The sequence below is a fragment of the Mesocricetus auratus genome, unplaced genomic scaffold (assembly GCF_017639785.1).
Source record: "Mesocricetus auratus isolate SY011 unplaced genomic scaffold, BCM_Maur_2.0 Super-Scaffold_100004, whole genome shotgun sequence".
Lineage (NCBI taxonomy): Eukaryota > Metazoa > Chordata > Mammalia > Rodentia > Cricetidae > Mesocricetus > Mesocricetus auratus.
This window is the reverse complement of record NW_024429189.1, coordinates 38,677,593-38,701,320: the sequence shown is the minus strand read 5'-3', so window position 1 is coordinate 38,701,320 and position 23,728 is coordinate 38,677,593. Positions and strand designations below refer to the sequence as shown.

General features: G+C 46.6%; 1 protein-coding gene across 1 annotated transcript in view; it reads right to left on the bottom strand.

Annotated features, from left to right (window-relative positions):
* Positions 1 to 23,728, bottom strand: part of Myo3b (myosin IIIB) — a 314,924-nt gene that overhangs the window by 277,897 nt on the left and 13,299 nt on the right. Inside the window, exon 6 of the mRNA XM_005065170.4 lies at positions 5,773 to 5,918. Within this exon, the coding sequence (XP_005065227.1) occupies positions 5,773 to 5,918 (146 nt within the window). The remainder of the gene's footprint in view (positions 1 to 5,772; positions 5,919 to 23,728) is intronic.

Below are 23,728 nucleotides of genomic sequence, written 5' to 3'. Positions count from 1 at the left end.
GAAGCTTCATTGCTTAAAGGACCAATACAATAATGAGGTGGCTTGGGCTGCTGAAGAGAAACCAGAACTCCCCGGGGCAAACCCATCCTTACTGTACCATTAAACACCCACTGCCCCCCCATTACATTTCAAGAATAACAGTTTAGTTTTAATTTCTTTCCTTTGTATTTTGCAGCCTGAAGGGGAAATGTCCTGTGATGATTCTGTAATAGTAAGGCAATTACTGGTGACTCAGGCGTCCCCACTGCCTCTGCATCTTCTCACAGCTGTGCAGAGGGTGAGGACCTCTGCCTCTGCATCTTCTCACAGCTGTACAACAGGAGAGGACCAGTGTGTCCCATATCAGAATGATCTGACTTGTGTGTTTAGAAAGTCAGAATCTAAAAAACTTTGTACCTTTTGAAACACATGCCCGAGCAAAATGAAAAGCCAGCCCCAGACTCTCTTCCTGGACAAGAGTCAATTACAAGCCCCAAATTCCTGAGGAAAGCTTGCAGACAGTGTCACAACTGATTCTAAGGGTGACTTGCCCACCTGAACCCACCACCCACCGTGTTCAGACAATCCAAGAGGATCCAGACCCTGGGTTCTCAGCGTCTGGTTTCCCTTCCTTGGTTTCTTTCCACCCAGACTCTGCACACTTGGCTTTTACCAGTGAACAGATTAGGGACAGAAGAAACAGGCGGGCCTCAAAGCCAAGCCCAGTCTTGTCCATTTTTGTACCTCGTCCAACTGAGTTTGCAAGAATAAAGTTAAAGGTGTCACAAGGCAGAGGATGTGGACATTCCTAAGTTCCCAGTGGGCTGGACTCTAAAGTGTAGTAGTAACTTAGAACTTAGAGAATATTTCCCCCACAAGCTTAGTGTTCTGGTGGAGTCTAGTCCTCAGCCTAGGCTGTAAAACTTTATTTAGCCATAAAAGTCTAATAGCACACCCTAAGTAGAGAGTGCCGGTTATTATATGGCTTCTTCCTAAATAGATGTTTAAAAATACTGTTTTCATGAGGATGTGCACTCCAGCTCAGGATGCCAGGAACAGGCTTTGCTTCTCTCCAGCACCCAGTGCAAGCTTTCTGACTGAAGAAATAATAGGAAAACTGGGAGGGGGGATAAGAGGGAAGATATTGGCTACTCCAGAAATAGCCCAGGCCTGGCAGATACAAGTTTGCTATTAGTGTGCCATGAGCAGAAACTTCTGGATGCAGAGGATGCTATTCTGAAGAATCTCTCTGCTCTTACGTAACGTTCTCAGACCTTCAGGTCAAGCACTTAAGTGCTCTAAATTAGGAAATAAAAAACAGTTGCTTGAAGGAGAGCTTGACAAAGGGATGGATTTCTGGGTTGAGGGTCAGAAACTGATGAGTCTTTAGAGGTGGCCCATGTGCCTGTGATGGTGCTCTGTCCCTCAATTCGTGACTGAGACAATCACCGGGGCTAACACAGTCTCTTGACTTCTGGGTGGCTAACGTCAGCTTAAGGTCTGGAATGGTGGCAGGAAGCTACGCTTCAGCTTCTTACGGGCTGGACCCGTGCCCTATCTGTCTCTGCACTCTGGCGCCATTACTGATGGGCCTAAAATCGGGGCGGGTTTAACATTTCAGTACACTAGCAAAATAGGTGGGCTTTAGAGCCAGGCATAGTCACAGCATTTTCCCTCCCTACGTGCAGACAAGGAACCAGCTGCAAAACCTCTGTGGGCTGTCAGTCACCCGACACATAAAAGGACGGGTGACATCATTCACCTCCCAGGGTCACTGTGGGGCTCGCATGCATGTTGGTGAGACACAGAATGTCAGGCTGGCCACGTAGTTATTAGTAGCACTTGCAAGGCCTCAGCTGCAAGTTCCTGGTCATTCATTTCTCATATTCGCTTCTTCTCACCCATTAGCTAAATGTTTAGGGGTTTTGCCTCCAAATTAGTTTCACAGGGAATTCGGTGACAAGAAAGCTGGTTAATGCATTGGGTTCAATTGTGACTTGAGACTATGACCTCATGTGGAATCAGGGTCTTTGCAGCTATGACAATGGCGGCATGGCCATTGCCCTGCAGATGTGTTCATACTGGGTTGGGATCCCATGTCTCTGGAAGAGACAGAGAGGAAGACACAGTGCAGGGCGCTATGAAGGAGACGATGGGAGGCCTGGGTCCTTCAAAAGCCACCAGAAGCAACTCCCCAGGAGGCTCAGGAGGGAGCACGGCTCGTCGGATTGTGCTCCTTGGACTGTGGCCTGAAGGGCCAGGGAATAAATTTTGATCGTTCAAGCCCATTGAATTTCTGGTAATCTGGTAATCAGTCTGTTGGGGACAGGTGATTCTGGATCTCCTAGCTTTAGTCATGGAAACACGAAGTAGAGATTACAACTCCTCTCCTCCAGGGACTGTGTGCTGCAGGCAGAGCTCTCTTTGCAGAAAACAACCACCAGCCCCAGAGATTGGAATGATCGGGCCAGTTTCTACTGGGAATCTTGACAGGGGCAGAGGGGGGTGTCTTTTCTTTTTCCTTCTTTATACAGAGAGTAAAGGAGCAAAGGTGCCCTTCATTGGGCCCTGGGTAAATAAATGTACAACGCGGTTCTCAATGCTTGTTCAGTAAACCCACATAGGTCTCCATTGCCTTTCTGAGTCCATCCGCAGTGGACAAAGGGGATCATTAACTAAAGGCTCTGAGTTAAAGAAAGATACATGGTTACCAAGAGACCAACATAATTGTACATTTCTCTTAACCCGACTGATTCGTGAAATTATTACTGTGAAACAGAGGCCCTCTAAAGTGAAATGTATATATAATCCAACCCTTGGAAACTTCATCGCATCTTCAAGAAAGAGAAATGCAAAAATGAATCTACAGATGCTCAGAAATGGTTTCATTCTCTTCCTCTCTTCCAGGGGGGGAAAATAGCAGCAGACAGCACCAACAGTCAGGGGTGACATTTTTTTTTTGAGCAAAGGCGTTAGACAAGATGACACATGCTGACAGGTTCGGCAAATAGTGGATGCTGCACCAATCAGCGGATAATTTCTGTGTGCTTGCAACGTGGGAAGAACTGTGAGTCACGGTGTTTCAAAGACAGGTCACGATTGCTGTCTGTCATCGCGTAATGTGAAGGTCGAGAGCGAGGAGAAGGCAGGTCGGAGCTGCAGGGAAGCAGGCCAAGCACATCCGGGCAGGCAGGCCCTGCTGCCTGGTTCCCACAGTGCCCGGACCTAGGTAATTACCGCCTGGACTGGCATCCGAGGCTCTCGCTTCCCGGGTAACGAGAAGGAAGGTCACTAACTCACAAGTCCCTTGTAACTTCTGAAAGTCACTTCCCGGTGACTCAGTCAGGCTCTGCCTCCCCCACTAGGCCATGTACTCCGTTCATCCCCAAGAACAAAGTAATTGCAAGGAAGAGGCCAGCAGGGAGATCCAAGGAAGAAAACCACCTTCTGGATCTCAGGGTCTCGTGAACCGGATACTTGTTTAATTGAAGAAAATCCCAGTACACTGAAAATACATTCAAAGGGGGTGGGGACTGAAGCCGAATAGAATCAAGGGGTTTTGTAACTAATGTTATTTGCAGGGAAGGGAGGGAAGGGCAGGGCAGGGGGGATCTACCCCCATGAAAAAAGTCAACAGTTCAACTGTATGTTTTAAATATGTCAGTGAGAGCTGGTGAGGTCTCTCAATGGCTAGAGATGCTTGCTGCCAAGCCTGACAGCCTGAGTTCGATCCCCGGGATCTGAAGGATGAAAGTTGTCCTTTCACCTCTCAGGCACCCTCCCAATAAGTGCATGAATGTAATTTAAGGATTTTATAAATGTAAATGCTCCATTTCTACATTCCCCATCTAAGAGCACACCCAAATGTGCTCAGAATGAGACTGCATGGCCACACAGCTCTAGTCAATCCATAACCCTTCAAAGAGAACTGCGGGCTTCCGATAGGATAATTCTCCAAGAAATAGCGTGGTGAATGTAAACCCACAGAGTTCTCCCAGGGTCCAGGAAGAAAACAGCTACACAGTGTAAGCGGGAAAGCTGCATTTTGTCCTTTTCTCCTCTTCCTGCCCGAGAATGCCAACCCAGCCCACTGGAGTTGTGACGAAGGCAGAGGTGGAGTCCAAATTGCATAGAGAAGCTGAGAGTATTTGATCCAACATCTGAACGGGAAGAAGGAAGGAGAGAGGCAGGAAGTTTCAGAGAGAGAAACAGGCTCAGCATAGGCTGGGGTAAAGACCAGCTTCTTGGAGTTGCCCTTGTTCCCTGAGCCACTCTGCACAAAGGTAGGGAGAAGGTGTTTAGTCTTTCACTCTAGACCCGAAGGCTTCTTCTCCCAAGATGCAAGAGGCAACTGGAGTGCTGGAAGAGGGATGATCGGAGGGCAGAGGCTGCGGACACAGAGTTAGCCAAATGCTTGTCACTAGAGATGAAGGGTCTATTGAATCAAACGCATGTCCACTCGTGCACACACTGACACACGCATACACACACCTTCTTAGCTGACTTGATTTCATCAGCTTAGATGATTTTTCAACATTTGATATGTACATGGATGCATACTTTAAAAAAAAAGAAAAGAATAAATATACCTAGGTAGACGACCTCTTATTGAAAGTGCATATATCTCACTAGGCGTGTTGCTATTTGGGAAACTATGTTGCTACTTTGTAACGTACAGAGCTGCACACAGAAATCCATCCAGACCCGGTTGCTCATTTCCTGACATGTTACTGCTCCCTGTGCTGCTATTGGCTCCTGCATCCTTCCATCTCCTGGAATGCTCACCAGACTATGAATTAAAAAGACAGAAGCCTCCTCTGCTCCGCCCATCACCATCACTTGTTTCTGTGTTTGGGGGAAGGCAAGAAGACCAGCCTGACTTGAATGAGCAACTGTTTTTTTGGAATATTGGTTGTTGGTTTGTTCACATCTGGACTAGGTATAAAGCGATAATATTATGATGATGAACACTGGAGAGCTTCATCTGCATATAAATAGACCTAATCACAAATGCAAATTGCAATCTCCAGAAATCTGCAAAGGCTGCAGATAGCTGTGCTTTTGTGTGGAGAAGGAAAGGTCAACACAGTATTGTGACCTCAGCTCAAGGGCCCAGAGTCTTCCTGTGAAGGAGCCTTCCGGAAAATACAGATTGTCAGCCAATCTGCACCCAGGTTGGCCTGGGCTTCCCATCATCTGAACTTCCTAACACAGATCAGCCCAATACTGTGAAAAAAGCACACTTCTTGTACAGACGCCGAATTGAACATAGAGAATAGAAAACACACTTGCATATCAACCATCGCCAAAGACTCCTCTGAGAGGACTGTCCCCCTGAGCAGGATGTTAGCTGTGAAGAATAAGGGATACGGATATTACAACGCTTTTCAGACAGGAGTCACTGCTGGTCTGAGTGTAATAAGTATTTTGGGGGCCTCCAAATTTCCCAAATACTAGAGAAAGCATACCTGAAAAGCACATCAGTACTTAGACTGACTATGCAGTCCTAAACTGCATCCTTGCTTCTCTTGTACAAAGCACAAAATGAACATCTCGGGGAAAACTGAAGTGCCGGAAATAGACAACCGTTCCACGCTAGTGTCATTTCTCAGGGATGGGATCTTACAGAAACATCCTCTCCTTGCGTCCCTCTAACCCTGTTGTTCTTTCTCTTCTTTTTGAAAAGGAAACATATTTCACAATCAGGCTTTCTCAAATTTGGAGAGAAATTGAATACCTCCAGACCGGTTTCACGAAGCACTGATGGGTCAAGAGCGCCATCTGGTGTCCTACCTTGGGATCTTAAAGAGCATTTTCACAGGATGCATTTCAAAGAGGGGAGGGTCTCCGTCTCCCAGCTCGATGGCTGTGATGCCCAAAGACCAGACGTCACAACGAGCGTCATAGGACGAGTCATACTGCTGCTCACAAGCAATGACCTATCAGACAAAAGCAAGACACAACACATCAGACCCCTGTCACCCCAGACCCCTTAAAAAACAACAAAAAAATAAACCTTCAGATTCTGTCCCCTTTTCTGTTCCATTGACTATGTTAATATTGAATGGTAGAAGTAAGATGTTTATATTCTAGGCCCTGTTTGTGCATAACTAGTTCATCTACTGATACGTTTGCTAACATTTTACTTTTTCTTTTCTTTTTGAACCAGGGTCACACTATGTTGCTGAGGCTGGTCTCAAATTCACAAGCCATACCCCTTTCTTCCATTCTCCTGTGGCAGTCATGAATGCTGGGATTGCGGACAGATTTGTTAACATTTAACTATGTGTTAGTTCCATTCAAAAACCCCGTGTTGAACCATCTCCATACCAAGAGCAGCACCGGGGAGAGCGCCCGCTCTGTCCCCAGACCCTTCATCTTTAAAGAAAAGACTGACACCAAACTTCCCCTCCCCGCCTGCTGCTAAACCCAACCAAGAACAGCTGTTCATAAGAATGGCTGCTGCAGAGTTCCTCTGAGCCGGGGGATGCTGAAAGACCCGATGATGAACAAAAAGTAGGATCCACCTTTTAACAGCAACATCTGTACCCTCCTCAAACCTCAGCAGCCGTTTGCAGGTGACACTGCGTCTTCTGCTCTCTGGGTAGAACAGCAGCAGGACCAGAAACGACCGCAGGCTTGTCTTCTGGTTGGAGAACACAAACCCTTAGAGGATTCGGTTTCCATCAGTGTTCTCTGTCTGACAGGAAAAAGCCCTATCCACAAACTCATGACTGTCGCTTGAGAATAGGTATACAAGCACATGCAAATAGAAGGTTCTCTCACCTTCCACCTTATGAGGAAAGTCAGAGGCCCTCAGCAACCCCAACACCTTCATCTTCATATACTCAGACCTAAGAACTGTGATGGAATAAATTTTTGTTCTCTATAGATTGCCCTGCTTTGACTATTTAGCACTAAAAACAATGTATGTTGCTGGGCTGGGGAGATGACTCAGCAATTAAGAGCCCTGGCTGCTCTTCTAGAGGACCCAGGTTCAATTCCCAGCACCCACATAGCGGCTCACAACTGTCTGTAACTCCAGTTCTAGGGGATGTCATACAGATACACATGCAGGCAGAACACTGATATACATAAAATAAAACAAACAAGATAAAAAACACAACCTGTATATTTAAATATATATTAAAAATATATATATGTTGCTTTGAGCCCCTGGATCTTTATAGCACTACAGCAGCAATGGAAAACTAACATATCTGCTCTCTTCCACGGCTTGTCACTGGGGAAACGTTCCAAGCTTCCCATCCTCAGCCTCAGCTCTTGCTATCTGTCTCTTGCTGAATTCTGTCTGTCTCTCCCGGTCTCTGAACTGGAGAACATTTTCCCATGGACCTCCACCATGGGCTTGCTGCCACCCCTCTGTCTTCTCACAGACTATCCTGTCATGTGTTCAACACATTATTGTCAAACTGAAGTTCAGATTTCTCTGAATCTGAAGCCAGAGGCTGTTTCAATGCCCCTAAACATCCCACTCTCCTCACCCCAATCAAGGGAGAGCCTGCAGCATTTACAAGGGACCCCAGAGGAGGCTCCTTGGCACCTCTCTGGAATGACATTTTGAAAGTGTTGGACAAGCGTAATTTTAGACCTATCAATCAGCAGGCAGTCTGCCAGGTTATTCATGACTCTCAGGTGGGTCTTGTGAGAGAAAGGAAAACAAGCTCTACCCTCCCAAGCAGGGGGTGGGGCAAGTTGAAATACAATGTAGCCCTCTAACAGAGGGCCACCATCAAGGTCCTCGGGCACTGACTTGGCACTGACTTGTCCGTAAGGAGGAAGATGATGGGGAGTGACTTGCACCAGGAGTCTACAGCTTTCAGGAAGACATTCGACTTCCAGCCCTCTCAGCTGGAACACAAAAGGCAATTCCAAAAACACATCCAAGCCTGGAACCGGAGGCCTGCTGACCCTTCACCAGTGTCGGCTTAGAAGTCCAAAACCGGTTTCAACTTGTCTTTGCTGACAGACAGTGTCTGCACAAACAGAAAAACACTTCCCTGCCAAATTCTCCTCCAGAATTCAGCTCATTCTAACCAAAGAAGCTCTTCAAGGAAGTGTAGAGAAAATTGCACCGATAGAATAACTCACAAGCCATTATTTTATAGCCATGAACCAGACAACGCACTAGCCCTGAAGAGGGAAAGTCAAACGGTGCAGCTTCGTCTTCACGAACAACCCTGAAGTGGGTGCCATCACCTCCTTTTGTAGCTGTTTTACTCAGCAAGAGGAAATTGTGGGCAGACCTGTGATGGATTTTTAAAAACCGCTCTAAGGATGCCTCCCATCTGAAGGTCGGTGCGTCTTGTGAATGGGTGTCCTATAAATCTAATGCAGGGGCATCTCTATGAAGAGGAGAAAATGCACTGTGGTTCTCGGCATTCTCCTCGTCTCTGAGTAAAGCTGCGTTAATCATGCTGTGACTGTCTGGTCTTTGATTCCTTTGCCTCAGGAGAAGGGACCTTCGGGAGAAGGGCTTCCCGAATCGAGTCTTTGTTAGGAAGCTCTGCTGAGCAGAGAGAGCAGCTGTGGCGGGCAAGGCGCTGTCTTGAACCCAGTTGACCAACTTCTGAGTCGTGCTAGAAGTGTGGAGACTGACAAGTTGAGACGAAGTTGACAAAGTCCCAGAATCCCACAGACCCCGTTATCTCGCACGCCTCCAATATCAGCTCGCCGTCCCACAGTGATGAGTGTGCGTGTGCTTTCTCTGTCACCTCTAGTGGAGACATGGTGTCTGTGAGGAATGCGAATGACAGGGTAGAGGAGGGAGAGAAGGACAGACGTGTGAAAGAGCTCAGGGGAAAACTGAAGGACTTAGAGCTTCAATCAGTGTGGAGACGAGGAGGGTCACACCAAGGAACAGTGACACATTTGACCCTAGGTGACCAGAAGAATGACAGTTTCATACACAACACTGAGGAAATCCTTTCGCTAGCTCAAAGTGAGTCTGTGTTTATTCCTAATCAGGTGTAAATATTCACTCATGTCTTCAAGATCTTTCTTAGTTTCTCCTCTTCAGTATGTGGATGGAGCCAACGACTCGGGCAGGCTGTGCTCTGCTCCTGAGCTATGTCCCCAGCCCTTGGTTTACTATTGCTGTTATTTTGTGTGTGTGTGTGTGTGAGAGAGAGAGAGAGAGAGAGAGAGAGAGAGAGAGAGAGAGAGAGAGAGAGAGAGAGAGAGTACAGTGGCCACGGAGAACAGAAGAGAGCATCAGATGTCCTATAACAGGAGTCACAGGCAGCTGTGAGGGTCCCAATGTGGGGCCCATGTCCTCTCTTAACCACTGAGCTGTCTTCCCAGTGCCCAGCCCTTATTTCTTTTTTTTCTTTTTTCTTCCTTCCTTCTTTTCTTTTTATTAAGGATTTATTTGTTTGTTTACTTATTTTTATGTATACAGTGTTCTGCCTACAGGCCAGAAGATGACATCAGATCTCATTACAGTTGGTTATAAACCACCATGTGGTTGCTGGGAATTGAACTCAGGACCTCTGGAAAAACAGCCAGTGCTCTTAACCTCTGAGCCATCTCTCCAGCCCCTCTTTCTTTCTTTCTTTCTTTCTTTCTTTCTTTCTTTCTTTCTTTCTTTCTTCCTTTCTTTCTTTTTTGTGCAAGTCTCACTATGAAGTCCAGGCTAGTCTTGAGCTCATAGTCCAGGGCCTGTCTTGATTTATAAAATGACAGGATTAGGAGAAGAGTCATTTCTACCATCCCTTCCAGCTCTACCATTCTTTGTGTTCCTGACTTCTAAGTAAGCGACCTTGGGATAGTATTTGAAAAGGAGGGGTCTATACCCGCATGCACATTAGCTAGAGTGCAGTGTAGGCTATTCTGGGGCAGGCATTTACTCGATGGCTGGAACCTTGGAGGGATTTTATCACTGATATTTTGTAGAAGGAATTAAGGTCTTTGAAAAGAGACCAGTAGCCGTGCTAACACCTCCGTTAAGGAAAATGAACTTGAGCCACAGAGCAATTGTTTGGATGCTGGTTAATGGAGCGTGTCCAGATTCCTCCCTCGGAATGTAAACTTGGGCTCTGCGGATGGCAGTTAGATTGCACTGTGGCACATTTTAGGAAGAGGGGAAACACTAACACCACGATTACCAGCAGTATCTATGCACTGGCAGCCTTGATGCCCTGTACCAATAGCTATCCTACACAGAGGTGGCCTTGAGCTTTCCAAATAGAAGTTGTAACCATTTTGGCCTGCAAAACTTTTCTTTCAAGGGGAGACAGGGAACAAGCAAGAGGTCTTCACAATGGTTTAGGTCATGGAGCACAAGCTATCAGTCCAGACCACAAAGATAGCTCTTTTTAGTCTTCATTGGAATCAGGGTCAGGTTGCAGACTCCTTAAGGACTCCTAATTGCCTCTACCCATCTCATGGTGGATAGTGTCCTCCTCTGCCTCAGGAACTTCCAGGGCATGGAGGTGGGACTTCCTTGGCTTGATGCCACAGTCACTTAGCCTCATTGTCTCCTTGTCCCTCTCAGAATGGTCAGATGAGTTCTATTAAAGACAGCTGATATTTTCCTCTGTTGCCAGTCTTGGGATGGAGGGGCACTCTTGGGTCATGGAGACTCTGGCCTCTGACTAAGAGAGGCAAATGCAGTTCCAGCACTTTCTATTGGTTTTAACACCCCTCAGTGAGTGAATCTGACAGCATATTTAATCTCTCCCTGCCCTTCTTCTCACCACACAGACTGGGCAGCCCATTTCTCAAGGTTCTCCTCTGAAGTACTATCGAAGAAAATACTGATTGTCCCACCTTTTGTTTGGCACCAAAAGCTGATCAGCAGGTAAGTGGGCCATTGCTGCTGGGTAACTTAATTATTTACTCCTTTGACATCTCTTATCTCTTGCATTTTGTAAAATGACTATAGGGAACATGAATTATTTTTATAATAAAAACAGCAAGTTCTTCATTTGACCTCTGTCCTGGGAGCACAAAAATTGTCTGTGCTTCCTTCTTCCAGAATACCTTCGGGATTCCTCATCAAGGAACCACTGGGCTAAAGGTGGTGTCTTGATTATAAAACCAGATTCCCAAGAGATTAATCAAAGAATGCACAAATTCCCATCCGCACCACTCACTGTGAGGGCGGGGCTGAACGAGCTCTCTCGCTTCCTCGGGTGTGCAATGCCCCATACCTGCGGTTTCATTCCAGTCCAGACAGTGGGGCTCCCTGATGAGGCCCCCAGGAGGTGGGCAAGCACTTCTTCTAGAAAGACCTGGGACCTTCTTCTCAGAGCCCAAGAGAGCCGCTATTTTATCACAAGGTCCTTCTGTCTGCAGAGAGCACCTTGACCATGCTGGATGTCCAAAGAAACAGTCCACACAAGAACTCCAGCGTCCAGGAACCCAGATTTCTCCAGTAGGATATGTAGCTTAAACCCTTATCAAAAAATATCAAGAGCTGCTGGCCTAAATCCTCTTCAATAACCCCTTCCAGGAGACAGTATTGCCCTGTGTTTTACTCTCCTAACAGCTTCTAAATATTCAAATACAGAAGGTCTTCTTCAGATTTTATTTCCCCGCTAATATTTCTGAATGCCTTTAGAGATGTAATTAAGTTTGCTTTCTGTATTCTGATCCCTCACCTTGCTAGAATCAATCAAGCAGTCCAGAATTATAACCAGAGGTCGAGATTAAATTTTCGTCCAAGTACACAGGCAAAATGCTGTTATCTCAAGAGCTAAATTCAGCTAAGAGGCAAGACAAATAGACCTAACGCTATTTCTCCCTGGCTCACCTTGAGCCCCAAGGGTGGGCAGCAGACTGTCAAATAAGACGGGCTGAGAGGCAGGGAGGTAAGCAGGATCCTTCATTTTGCTTACACAATCCATGCAGCACAATTGGCAAATGCTATTGATCAGAGCCTTTTAAAACAGAGCACTGCCTATGCAATCAGAAATTGCAGAGGCAAATATTCCCGCAGTAAACACTGCTTTAAGATACAAATGTCTTGCATGGTTACATGCTGAAGTAGTAAGTGAATGAATGAAGTCCTCTCCTCCCTGGAGTGAAATATAACTCAGAGGACAGATATGCTAGAGATTTAGGAATGTTTTGGGTTTGGTTGCTTGGGTTTTGTTTTGTGGACCGGATGAACAAGAATAAATGTTTTTTGTTATTCTTTCACCAAACTCAGTGGGACTAAATCTATACTTTATGCATCGAGAAATTGCTAGAAATGACTTAGACTGTTCTTTGAACTTCCTAACAGTCTCTAATGTAAATTCAAAAAGTCTTTTTCCCCCAAAGCTTGTAATTCAGCCAAAGCCTTTAGAGAAATCAACTCAGGTTCAAATTTAAAATACACACTGCAGGCTTATAAAACATCAGCTTCCCACCACGACTGGTAAAGGGTGGAGTGGGGACTCATTCTAGGTTTGAGGCTAGCACACAACTGACATGTACTCCTACAGTCTCTGAGACCCAGAGCGTGCGCCATTCCTTCCCTGTCTGGTAAATCCCCTCCCCAGAATCAGGGCTGGCTGGTGCCTACATGCTCCTCTGTGGAAGGTGAGCCTGTGTCCTGAGGACCTTAGGAACCCAAACAGCCTGGAGGCCTAGCGCATGCCCTGTGCTCCCTGGCCCAGCAGCTTCCTCTGTGCAGATAGACACAGGAGGACCCCGGGACTCACCTGGAGAGCAAACTGGGGTCTCCTGTAGGCAATTAGTGACTTCCCCAAAGTCACACAGTTGGTTCAAAGCCAATGTGGTTGCAAAACAGTTCCCAGTACTACCTGAGTCAGGTACATCTTGGGGACTCTTACAATATGGAGGATGCTGGGCCACCACCAATGACAGTGCATTCTCTATGAGTAGAAATAAAAGTAGCTCTCTCTTTCCTCTGCCAGTTACAGCCCCTTCCTACGAAGAGCAAACTGCAGAGGGTTCCCCAGTTCAGTACCACTGCCCTGGGAGAAGAAACAGATTCAGAGCAGGTAAGCAGCCTGCCAAAGGTCACACAGTGGGCAGGTGGCACTGCAGCTTGTGCCTGCTGGAGGAAGATGGCGAGGAAAAGCACGCCTTTCTCCTCCAGGATGCACTGGGAGACGGAAGAAAAGCAACCTGTCCCAGTGCAGCAGTCTCTGGTTTGGGTCCTCACCCAGGCTGCTGGCACCATGGGCATCACAACACCCTTGGAAATGTCACTGTTTCTATCAGAGTGACTCTCCTTGACTTTCTAAAACTGAAAAAAGAAATGCATGGAAATCCCCAGGGGCAGAGGAGAGCATGATGCACAGGAGCTGCCCCACCTCTGCTTGCTTTTGGGACACCTCGCTGCAAGCCTCGGCTGGAATCACTCCTAACTCCAACTGCATCCTCCCATGGCTTTCTTCCGATAGCTCAGTGACCCCCCCAGCAAGGAAGCAAGTGCGGGGTTTGGTGCATTCTCCTTCCACCCATGGGGCATGGGTTCCCAGGACAAGGAGCCACCTGGGAGTTGAGACCCCGGGCTCAGGAGAGTTGTATGACTTTGATTTCCCTCAGTACATGCCTCTGCTCCCAAGGACACAGGAGTGAGAGGGAACTGACACCTTGATCCTTCCCACGTCCCCTGGGAGGAAGGGAGTAGCCTGGATGATTCCAAGTGCTAACCTGAGGCTTTGACACTTTCTACTTAGTGGGGTGGAGAGATCAGAGGCATCCTCCCTTGTGCTCATGTGCTCTGCACATCTGGAACTGAAGTTTGCAGATGAGGTCCTATACTTAGACCCACCAAGAAGACTGGTGACATCTCACCACCGCCTACAGGGCCGCCCCACACCTCCACACTGACACATGACTCAGCTTCTCCACCCAGCTCTAGCTGAGGGAGAAGCTTTCCCTGGAACCCAGGGGAAGTTCTGTCTGGACCCAGGCATCAACATTGCCATAGCCCTTCACCCAAGCTCTTCATGCCTGTGTCAGACCTTAGGAAGCAGAGCCACTTCTGAGATTGTAAAGGACAGAGATTTCTGCCCTGTTTTCCAAGGGAGGGAATAGATGCTTGGGAACCAGGCAACAGCAAAGGCAATGGACTCTCAGAGATGGACCCACTGGGAAAGAACCAGAAGTTTCTAAGGGACTCCCCGGCTCTCAGTGCCTTCATTTCTAATAGTGTTTGTACTGGCAGATTGGGGATGGGGTCCTCAAGGGTCCCCAGGCTCTGAGTGTGTGTGTGTGTGTGTGTGTCTGTGTGTGTGTGTCTGTGTGTGTCTGTGTGTGTCTGTGTGTCTGTGTGTGTGTGTGTGTCTGTGTGTGTCTGTGTGTGTGTGTGTGTCTGTGTGTCTGTGTGTCTGTGTGTCTGTGTCTGTGAACTAGGGTGTGGTGTCAGGGCCTCGTGCCTTCTTGGCAGGTGCTCTACCACAACCTCCTAAGATTTCAAGAGAAGTTTAAGTGACACGGACCAAAACAGACAGGCCACCAACATCACTTCACCTTATCAAGACTTTGGTGAGACTCCAGTCCCATTATCAAGAAAAAAAAAAAACATGAAAAGCCATGGACCATAAAAGCAGGGAAGAATTTTCCCACTTAGAGCTGTAAGGGTTTTCTGTGAAATGGAAGAGGCAGTAGAGGCAGGGGCCACCCATGTGAGTCTTTTTTCATATATGAGCACAGGGTTTTGTTGTGGCTATTGGTTCTATCTATCTATCTATCTATCTATCTATCCTATCTATTTATATATTTTGGTTTTTCAAGATGGTTTTCCTGTATTATCCTGGCTATCCCAGAACACACCCTGTAGACCAGGCTGACCTCAAACTCAGGGATCCAAGTGTCTCTGCCTCCCGAGTGCTGGGATTAAAGTCGAGCACCACCACTTGTGATTCATTGTTGTTTAATTTATAAAGAGCGAAAATGTGCAACTCTGAAAACAAGAGTCCGAGATCAAGTACCAGCACACTCAGTGCCTGGCGAGAGGCAGCTCCTCATGGAGTCTTCTTCCTGTCCCCTCACAGGGTGAGGCACTCCTGAGGCACACACTGCCCACACACTTCCCCTGTGTTGTTTTATTTTGACTTTGTAGGCAGTTTCTTTTCCCTCGTTTTACTTTTTAGCTTCTCCCACTTTTCTGGTCAAAAATGTTCAGTAAGTTTTCGGCTGAGACGGGTTAGTGACTGGAGTGTTTGCTGTGCAAGTATGAGGGCCTGGAGTTCGATCCCCAGCACCCACAGAAAGGTTGGGTGTAGTGGGAAGTGTCTGTAATCACAGAGCTGGGGCCTGAAGACAGGTAGACCCCTAGGACTCAGGGCCTGAGAAACAGGCTCAGTGAGAGACCTATTGCAAAAGTTAAGGTGGAGAGCAATATAAGAAGATTGCTCTCTCCACATTTACATGAGCTAGTATAGACACATGCACACACACACGTGCACACTCACACATGCACACACAGGCACACTCACACATGCACACACATGCATACACAGGCACACTCACACATGCGCACACACACATGCACACTCACACATGCACACTCACACTACAACAACATTTCTCACATCCGTGGTAATTCAGCAGGAAAACTTCCAGTCTGACTCTAAAATACAAATACTCTTAACTTCTTTATCCAAACTAAAGTCATATTTAAACTGAGCAACTGCTGTTTTTAAACCATGAATAGCAGAGTTCAGATCAGAAAATTTCATTTTCCTGAAGTACTTTTATTTTTCCAGATTTTTCCTTGAGATTCATTACTGGTATTTAGTGATGTGTTGAACCAACCATTACATCTTCTCCAACATACCAGAGTGAATATTACCAGTATCAAAACAAAGCCTCTTACAAAGCCGTGAAGAAGAGGCATTCAGGCATCTTACTGTCCCAGCAGACACCACAAGGAGGCTTTCCCAAACTGCCACTTGCTATTGGAATCTAGCAGCACAATAACAGATAACCACTGGATACGGCCACACACTCATTGCCTCTGCTGACATCACCTCCTGCGATAAGCTCCTGTCACCAGTATGTGGGGTGCGGGGATGGAACTCGGAGCTCGTGTGTGCTGGGCAAGCCTCTGGGCTGCGTGCCAGCCATGCACCTGCTTCTTTGTTCAATTCCCAGAACCCACAAAAAGGCAGAAGGAGAGAACTGACCCCACAAAGTTGTTCTCTGATTGCCACGCATGTGCCAAAACATATACCCCCTCTACACACAATAGTGATAATATGAAAATATTTAAGTCCCCCTACCTGAAACCTCTTTGAATGATTGTCACGTTCACAAATTACGTTATAGTACCTTGACTTTCTGGACAAACGCTTCATTTAGACAGTTGGTTTCTCTAGAGCTCATTTTAGGTTGACACCAAGAAGGATATTCTCAGAAGAAAATATTAATCAAGGTACATATGTTATTGAGTGCACCCGTGCTCATAATTAAACAATTATGTGTTAAGGATGAGGACTTTGGGGACTGGGGTGACTAGGTGAGTGAATGCTTGCTGTGAAAGCATGAGAACTGAATCCAGATCCTAGCACACGAGAAAGCTGGAGAGAGGCAGGCATCTGTAACCTCAAAACTGGGAGAGAGCTAGGTGTATCCTTAGATCTCATTAGCCAGCCAGTCCATCCAAACTGATGTGGATGGGCTCAGTGGGAGACTTTGTCTCAAAAGATAAGGTAGAGGAACAAATGGGGAAGACCCTTAACCAACTTCAACCTCTGACCTCTGACCTCCACATCTTCACACACACACACACACAGAGAGAGAGAGAGAGAGAGAGAGAGAGAGAGAGAGAGAGAGAGAGAGAGAGAGAGAGAGAGAGAGAGAGAGAAGCGTGTGGTGGTATTGAAGACTTTGGAACTAAATATCTCAGTTCAAATTCTAATGACGGCCCAAGGACAAAGGATGGTTACTTCCTGTGACTTGTTTACCTCACCAGCAAGAAACATGAGCCCTGCCTTCTTTGGTTTGTTCCCAGGATCCTAGATCAGTTAATAAATATATAGCACTCAGTGCCTCATATGTACGAAGCAAATGCTGACTCTTGTTTGGAAACCAAATTCACTAGCAAGAACTTAGGGAATATAAATGACAATAACGGCAAAAATCTTCCAGAACTGTAGCACTTTTTTGGCTTTTTCAATCCTTCAACACAAAATATCTCATTATATCTCATTTGTCATTTCTATTCCTGGCAGGGCCAAAGGAAATAGCATTGTCGTATCATTTAGCTAGGAATGGCATAATTAATGAAGTCAAGAGTGGTTGCAAAATGCTTGCGCTATTTCTGCACTGGTGTAAGGTAGTTGTTATGGCAACCATCCCTGTCAAGGACCCTGGGCAGGGCAAAGAGCATCGTCACAGCACATCTGTCTCTCCTCTCCACTGATTAGCTCTTGTTTGCAACAACAAGCTGATAGAAATGTGAAGGGCTTTTTTTTTTTTTTCAGAAAAGAAGCAAATGTTTATTTTATCCACGAGTCTGTTTTCCAATACAGAAACCAGTCGCTAGCTGCTGAGTATACTGGGGTCCCGGCTACACAGGATGCTTCTCAGTGGGTAGAATTGCAACATGAAGCATCTTTTAAAATGATGTGTCCAAAACTCCAATTTCAGAGCATCCTTCTGCCATACTTTAGTGTCTTGTTGGATGAATTGTTTCACTCACCAGGTGTGCACCTCCTACCATCTCCTGTGAACACCCTTAAAACCAAGCACTCATGGGAATTTTTCCCATACCTTAGTTTAGTCCTCTGCAAGATGGAACTTGCATTCTCATGCGTCCTGGAAAACCAAACTGATTTAGCATTTACTAGGTAAGCAGATTGGGACATAGTGTCTCCTACACTTCTCCAAGCTTCACTTTTCTCAGTGGTAAAATGGAAAAAATAATACCCACCATTGAGAATGAACTGAAAGTACATAATGAAAAAGCACCCATCACAGTCCTAGGGTGTGAGTCAGTGTTGGTGAGGGAAGCTGTCCTTCCTGCTGAGGTCACACTTAGCAAGCTCCATAGCCCCAAAGCTCAGATGCTCAGCTGGACACTCGGCTGGCATGCGGCAGGGGCTATAGAAGCAAGATCTGCTGGCACTGGCCTAAGGCTCCCTCCTGCCAAGCCTTAACCCTGTAGTTGGTTAAGAGACCAGGGATAGCCTGAGCAGAGACACCGTGTGTCTGACTGAGGACTACTCAAGGGTTCTGGGTGGCAGGCACTTAGCACTCAGAATGGAAATATGCTAATATTTTAATAGCTGGCACAGCCATACCTCCACACACCAGCTAAGAATAAGGTGTCGTGTTAGCACGGTCTACAGGTAACCTCAATGAAAATTGAAATGGCAATGTGGATTTCTTTTCCTGGACTGTTATCATTTGTAACAACACACACACACACACACACACACACACACACACACACACACACACATCTCGGTCTTCTGACTTTAGCCTTTACCTGAGGCATTGTTTTTAGCATTGAACACAGCTGTCTATGTCTCTTTCCACTGCCTCCTGGTGTTTCCCTTCAGTTCTTTCCAACGTGAGATGGCAGGTCTGGTAGACTGTTAACTACCCTCACCGGTTGCTAACAGAGAGTAGGTTCTGTCCCTTTCTGTTACCCACAGGACTTTACAGGATGTAAATATGGGCTATATAATACTACTGTAGGTAACTAGCATGGATTAATCTGGAAATCTCTTAATGCAGTGAGTTAGATTCCAGCCACCCCTGCTCACTACCACCCTACATCCATGGGCGCTTGGCCAGACAGAGTGCTGGGTTCCTCATTATGGCACTGAGGCAGTCACACTACCCAGCATCCTCACAGGTAAGCCTGAATATCTACAAAATAACATGTAAACATCATGAAAATGTAAGGTGCTATCATTCATATTATTGATTAAGAGGAATAAACCATCAAGAGGCAGTAGAGAAGAAAAGAAACAATAAGCAACTGTCTGTGCTCAACACCCAAGTGTGCAAGCACACAAAGACACACACACACACAAAGATTTTAGTCTGTATCTAAGGCCATATATCAGAGAGGCACAAGTGTGTGCATGTGTGTGTTTGTGTGTGTCTGTGTGTGTGTGTCTGTGTGTGTCTTTGTCTGTGTATGCATGTGTGTGTCTGTGTATGTGTCTATATATCTGTGTGTTCCTTTGTCTCTGTGTGTGTGTGTCTATGTGTCTGTGTGTGTCTTTGTCTCTGTGTGTGTGTGCATGTGTGTGTTTACGTGTCTCTCTGTGTGTGTGTGTGGTCACTCTAAACTAACACCTGTGATATTCTGCACTTGGGGACACCCAAGCTGCCACCAAACAGCCTTATAAATTTGAACACTGTGTTACAAAGGAAGACACCTGAGTATCTGAGGAGCTGTTATAGGATGGACTGTGTCCTCCAAATGAGAAATGTTGAAGTTCTAACTCCCAGAAATCACATCTGAAAACAGGGCTACCAAGGATGCAACTAGTTAAGATGAAGTCAGGCTGGAATGAGATGGGCCCCTCACCCACGAGACCAGGGTCCACATGAGAAAACAATCACATGAAGGCAGAGGCATGCTAGAGGAATAATAGCACAGTACCACAAAAGTAGAGACTATTGCAAGCCGAGAAACACTAAAGGCTGCCAGCTAATCTCCAGCAGCCAGGAAGACGTAAGGGAGGGGGAGCCTCAGAGAGAGCGAGGCCTTCTGCATCTCGTTCCAATTTCTTTTATCATTGTTTTTATTTTAAAACAGTTTTTTCTCATTTTACATACCAATCCCTGTTCCCACTCCTTCCCCACCTCCTCCCTACCCTACCCTCCATCCATTCCTCAGAGAGGGTAAGGCCTCCCATGGAGAGTCAGGGAAGTCTGGGACATCACTTTGACGCAGGGCCAAGACCCTCCCCAGTATTTTAGGCAGAGAAAGTTATCCCTCCAAAGAGAATGGGCTCCAAAAAGCCAGTTCAAACACTAAGGACAAACCCTGGTCCCACTGCCAGTGGCCCCACAGACTACCCAAGCCACACAACTGTCACCTACATTCAGAAGGCCTAGTTTGGTCCTATGCCGGTTCCCTAGCTGTCAGTCTGTGGTCAGTGAGCTTCCACTAGTCAAGTCAGATGTTTCTGTGGGTTTCCCCAAAATGGTCTTGACCCCTTTGCTCATATTACCACCCCCTCCTTCTCTTCTACTGGACTCTGGGAGCTCGGCCCACGGCTTAGCTGTGGATCTCTGCATCTGCTTCCATCAGTTGCCGGATGAAGATTCTATGATAATAATTGAGGTATTCACCAATTTGATTACAGGGGAAGGCCAGTTCAGGCACCCTCTTCACTAATGCTTAGGGTCTAGCTGATGTCATCCTTGTGCATTCCTGGGAATTTCCTTAGTGCCAGGTTTCTCTCTATCCCCATAATGACTCCCTCAGTCAAGGTATCTCTTTCCTTTCTCACCTTCTCTGTCCTTCCCCTAACTCAACCTTCCTGTCCCCTCATGTTCTCCTCCTCCCCTCCCCTTCTCCCTCATCCCCAATTTCTAGCCTCCAGACTAAGACTAGATCCATGTTGTTGGGTTACAGATGTGCACAGCTGACCCCAAGAGCTTGGTGCAATGGAGTCAAGGCAGGCTCCTATGGGATCGTACCACACCCAGGGCTCTCTCCAGGGCTATTGAAGCACTGGAGTCCCTCCTGCCTCTCCAATCATCATGGACTTGGTGCCCATACACCCATCACCGAGGTAGGTCCTGGATAATGAAGGCAGATAGCTTGCAGCAATCCTAGCCAGGGAGGTTTTGAGAAATGGGGTCTCAGGATTGGGACTGTAACTCACTGGGAGAGCACTTGCCAAGCACACACAAAGTCCTGGACTCACGCCCCAGTATTAGAAAAAAAAAGGATCCTGGACTTTGGTGACATTATTGTGCTTCCAAATCACACACTCTAGACTCACCACCCTCCGTTCCCATCATATGAAAACAGTTTTCTATTGTCTACATTATTTTTCTCGTGGCAATCTAAAACATATTTTCCATGGTGAGGTTTTTTTTTTCTGTACCTCTTGGAGGATTATCTTCCCTGTGACTACAGTGTGCTACTTATGGATTTAGTTTGTAAGAATTTGTACTGACCTTGACATTCACATGGTCCCTTTTACTACGCCCAGCAATTTATTTCCCCAGCAGTATTGTTTCAAAGTGTGAACACCGTGTGTAATCCTCCCTCCCCGCCGTTCCCGGGATGATACCTCTCTGTCAGCATTCTTCTATATGGGTAGTGCCTACCAACAGTGGTGAGAAGAAAGACTGGAGAATGTTGGCTAGCTTCTAACAGCCTGAGCAAACTGTGAGTCAACATTTGATGGTGGTATGATCACATTCCAGTAGCTACCTGGTTCAATCTCACAGTTTCCCAAGCTGGTGTCATAGGATAGAAGGAAATAATGGCTTAATTTCTCAGGAATAAAATAAGATCAAGGATCTGTCCGTTGCATTTTAAAAATAAGTCTAGGCCATCTGCAAGTCTCACTCCACCGGCCTTGTTAGTACTCCACTGTTGTTGCATTTCATCTAAACCCACTTACAGGAACTGAAGGGAAAGCAGGTACAATCGATATCATATTCAGGCTTCACACGAAGGCAATGCTAATTTGAACCATTACTGATCAAACTTTTGAAACACTGCATTTGACCCAAAGCACAGTTCACAGAGGAAAGCGTGAGTGCCTGCTGCACTGATCTGACAAATGGATGTTGTTCCCGTGGGTGTGCATGAAGGGTGACGGAGCACAGTGAGCCTTGGCTGGAAAAGGTGATGCTCTGTTTCAAAAATGAAAGTGTGAGGGTGATACAGGCTAAAGACGTCAGGCTGGGACTCAGCAGACGTACCAAGAGAGGCCCACGTGGGGCCAGCAGAAACCCGCTCCTGAGAGACATTGTCAAGGACACACTCTTGGACCTCCCACCTGTCCATTCTTCACTGCACTAGATGGGGAGACGCTGGATTTCCCTGCTGAGAAGGAAGCCATGGCCAGGTATTCTGGGAAACAGAAGCTCACCATGGGAACTCCTCGCTGCCCCTTACAGAAAGATTTCTCATGCTTTGCTCAACCCAACTGAAGGTTCGGGAAGCCACACACATCTGATAAATGCACAAAGCCCAGGGAGGGGCTCTTTTCATCTTGGCCCGTGGTGCTGAGAGTAGAACAGGAATGCCATCTTCCACATTATGTCACCCAGTAAGCCGGGTGACGTTGGTTAGGCTTCCCTTTCAGGACAGATCAGCTGGAATCTAAAGAGGAATTTGCCGACTCCAATAGCCTTTATCTCATCCCTGTGGTGTCATCACCAGCACATTCATTTACCCAGCAAGTGTTCTTGGAGCACCTGCTCTGGGCTTGCAGAGAGTGGAGGGCTTAGTTAGCATCCATGTCCCCACCAAAGCTTCAAGTCCTGGGGTCCCGCCCACCACTGTGCAGAGGTGACAGTGGGCTAATGGCAGGTTGTGGCTGTGCCGGAGGCAGTGATAAGCTCCTACCTGGACATAAGTAAGAGCCTCAATGTGGGCCGGGGATGAGGGAGGGAATCTGTCACTCACTACTGTTGGAGAATTTAAAAGCGAGTTAGGGGAAAGAAATAGAACATGAGCCTGGACAGATAAAAAGAGGTAAGAATGTGATAGGGGGGCTCTGTTCAGCATCCGCCCCTGCGTGGTCCACAAGGTCCTTAGGAAAATACTACCCCTTCATTTTTACTTCAGTGAGTGTATTATCCCAAATACAAACATCTCAGACCATCTGGGTAACTATTTTCCATATAGCTTTAGTGACATTCACTTACTGTGAAGCTGTGCCCAGCTTACAGAAAAGCAGCAGTTAGAAATCAGAGGAGCTGTTTGCAAAGAGAGATCTGACTGAACATAGCGAAGTTGGGGGCGGGAGGGAGGCTAAGTCAACACATGGTGCATGGTGGTAGGAATGCCAGACTCAAAGAGCCCACCCTTGTGTGCTGAGATACACAATATCACCGGAAACAATAGCATCTGTCTCATTAAACTGCTGATTGGAAGGCTTTGTGGCTTTTAAATAATTTTTTACAGATCTATAAATATATGACAAAAAGTTTAAATCTAGACTCATATATTTTTAACCCATTTAAGGAACATTTGCAATAAGTAAATACTGTAATCTGACAGCTTTTTCTTTTTGTTTAAAGTAGATCTATTCATTACCCAAATAAAAATGGAAGGCCGTAAGTGGTAGGGAACCCCGAAGAAAAGTGAGCAGAGATTGGTGTGAGCTACCTGCTGTCTTAGGAGAGCGCATGGGCTACCATACAGAAAACTGACCACACAGACAGATTAGAGTCGGAAAGTCATCTGGGGGTGGGGGGATGACCACCTATGTCCTCCAATTTAAAGAATCTATTTGCTTTCTCCCAGAGAGCTTCTTTCATTTGAAGGTCAGAGTGCTTGGCAACGAAATGCTGACCTGACAAGCAAATGCACGGGTGACTCACACATGCCTTATCCAGCCGGAAAGTTCCCTACTTCCGCACGCCTCATCTCTGTATTGAGGGCAGAACTAAATCAGGACCAAATGCTGTTCTACTCCAGAAAGCTCACAACGTGCACAAGAGAAGTTGCTCTGTACGTGTTAGGAGCAGCCAGGGATACTGCATCCAGCTATAGGCTGCTGGAGCTGAAATGAGGCTCACCACCGAGCCACGGGATGTGGGCTGCATTTATCTAGGAAAGGTGGCTGTTGCTACTGTAGACAAAGGCTAGATGCACTTGCCAAGC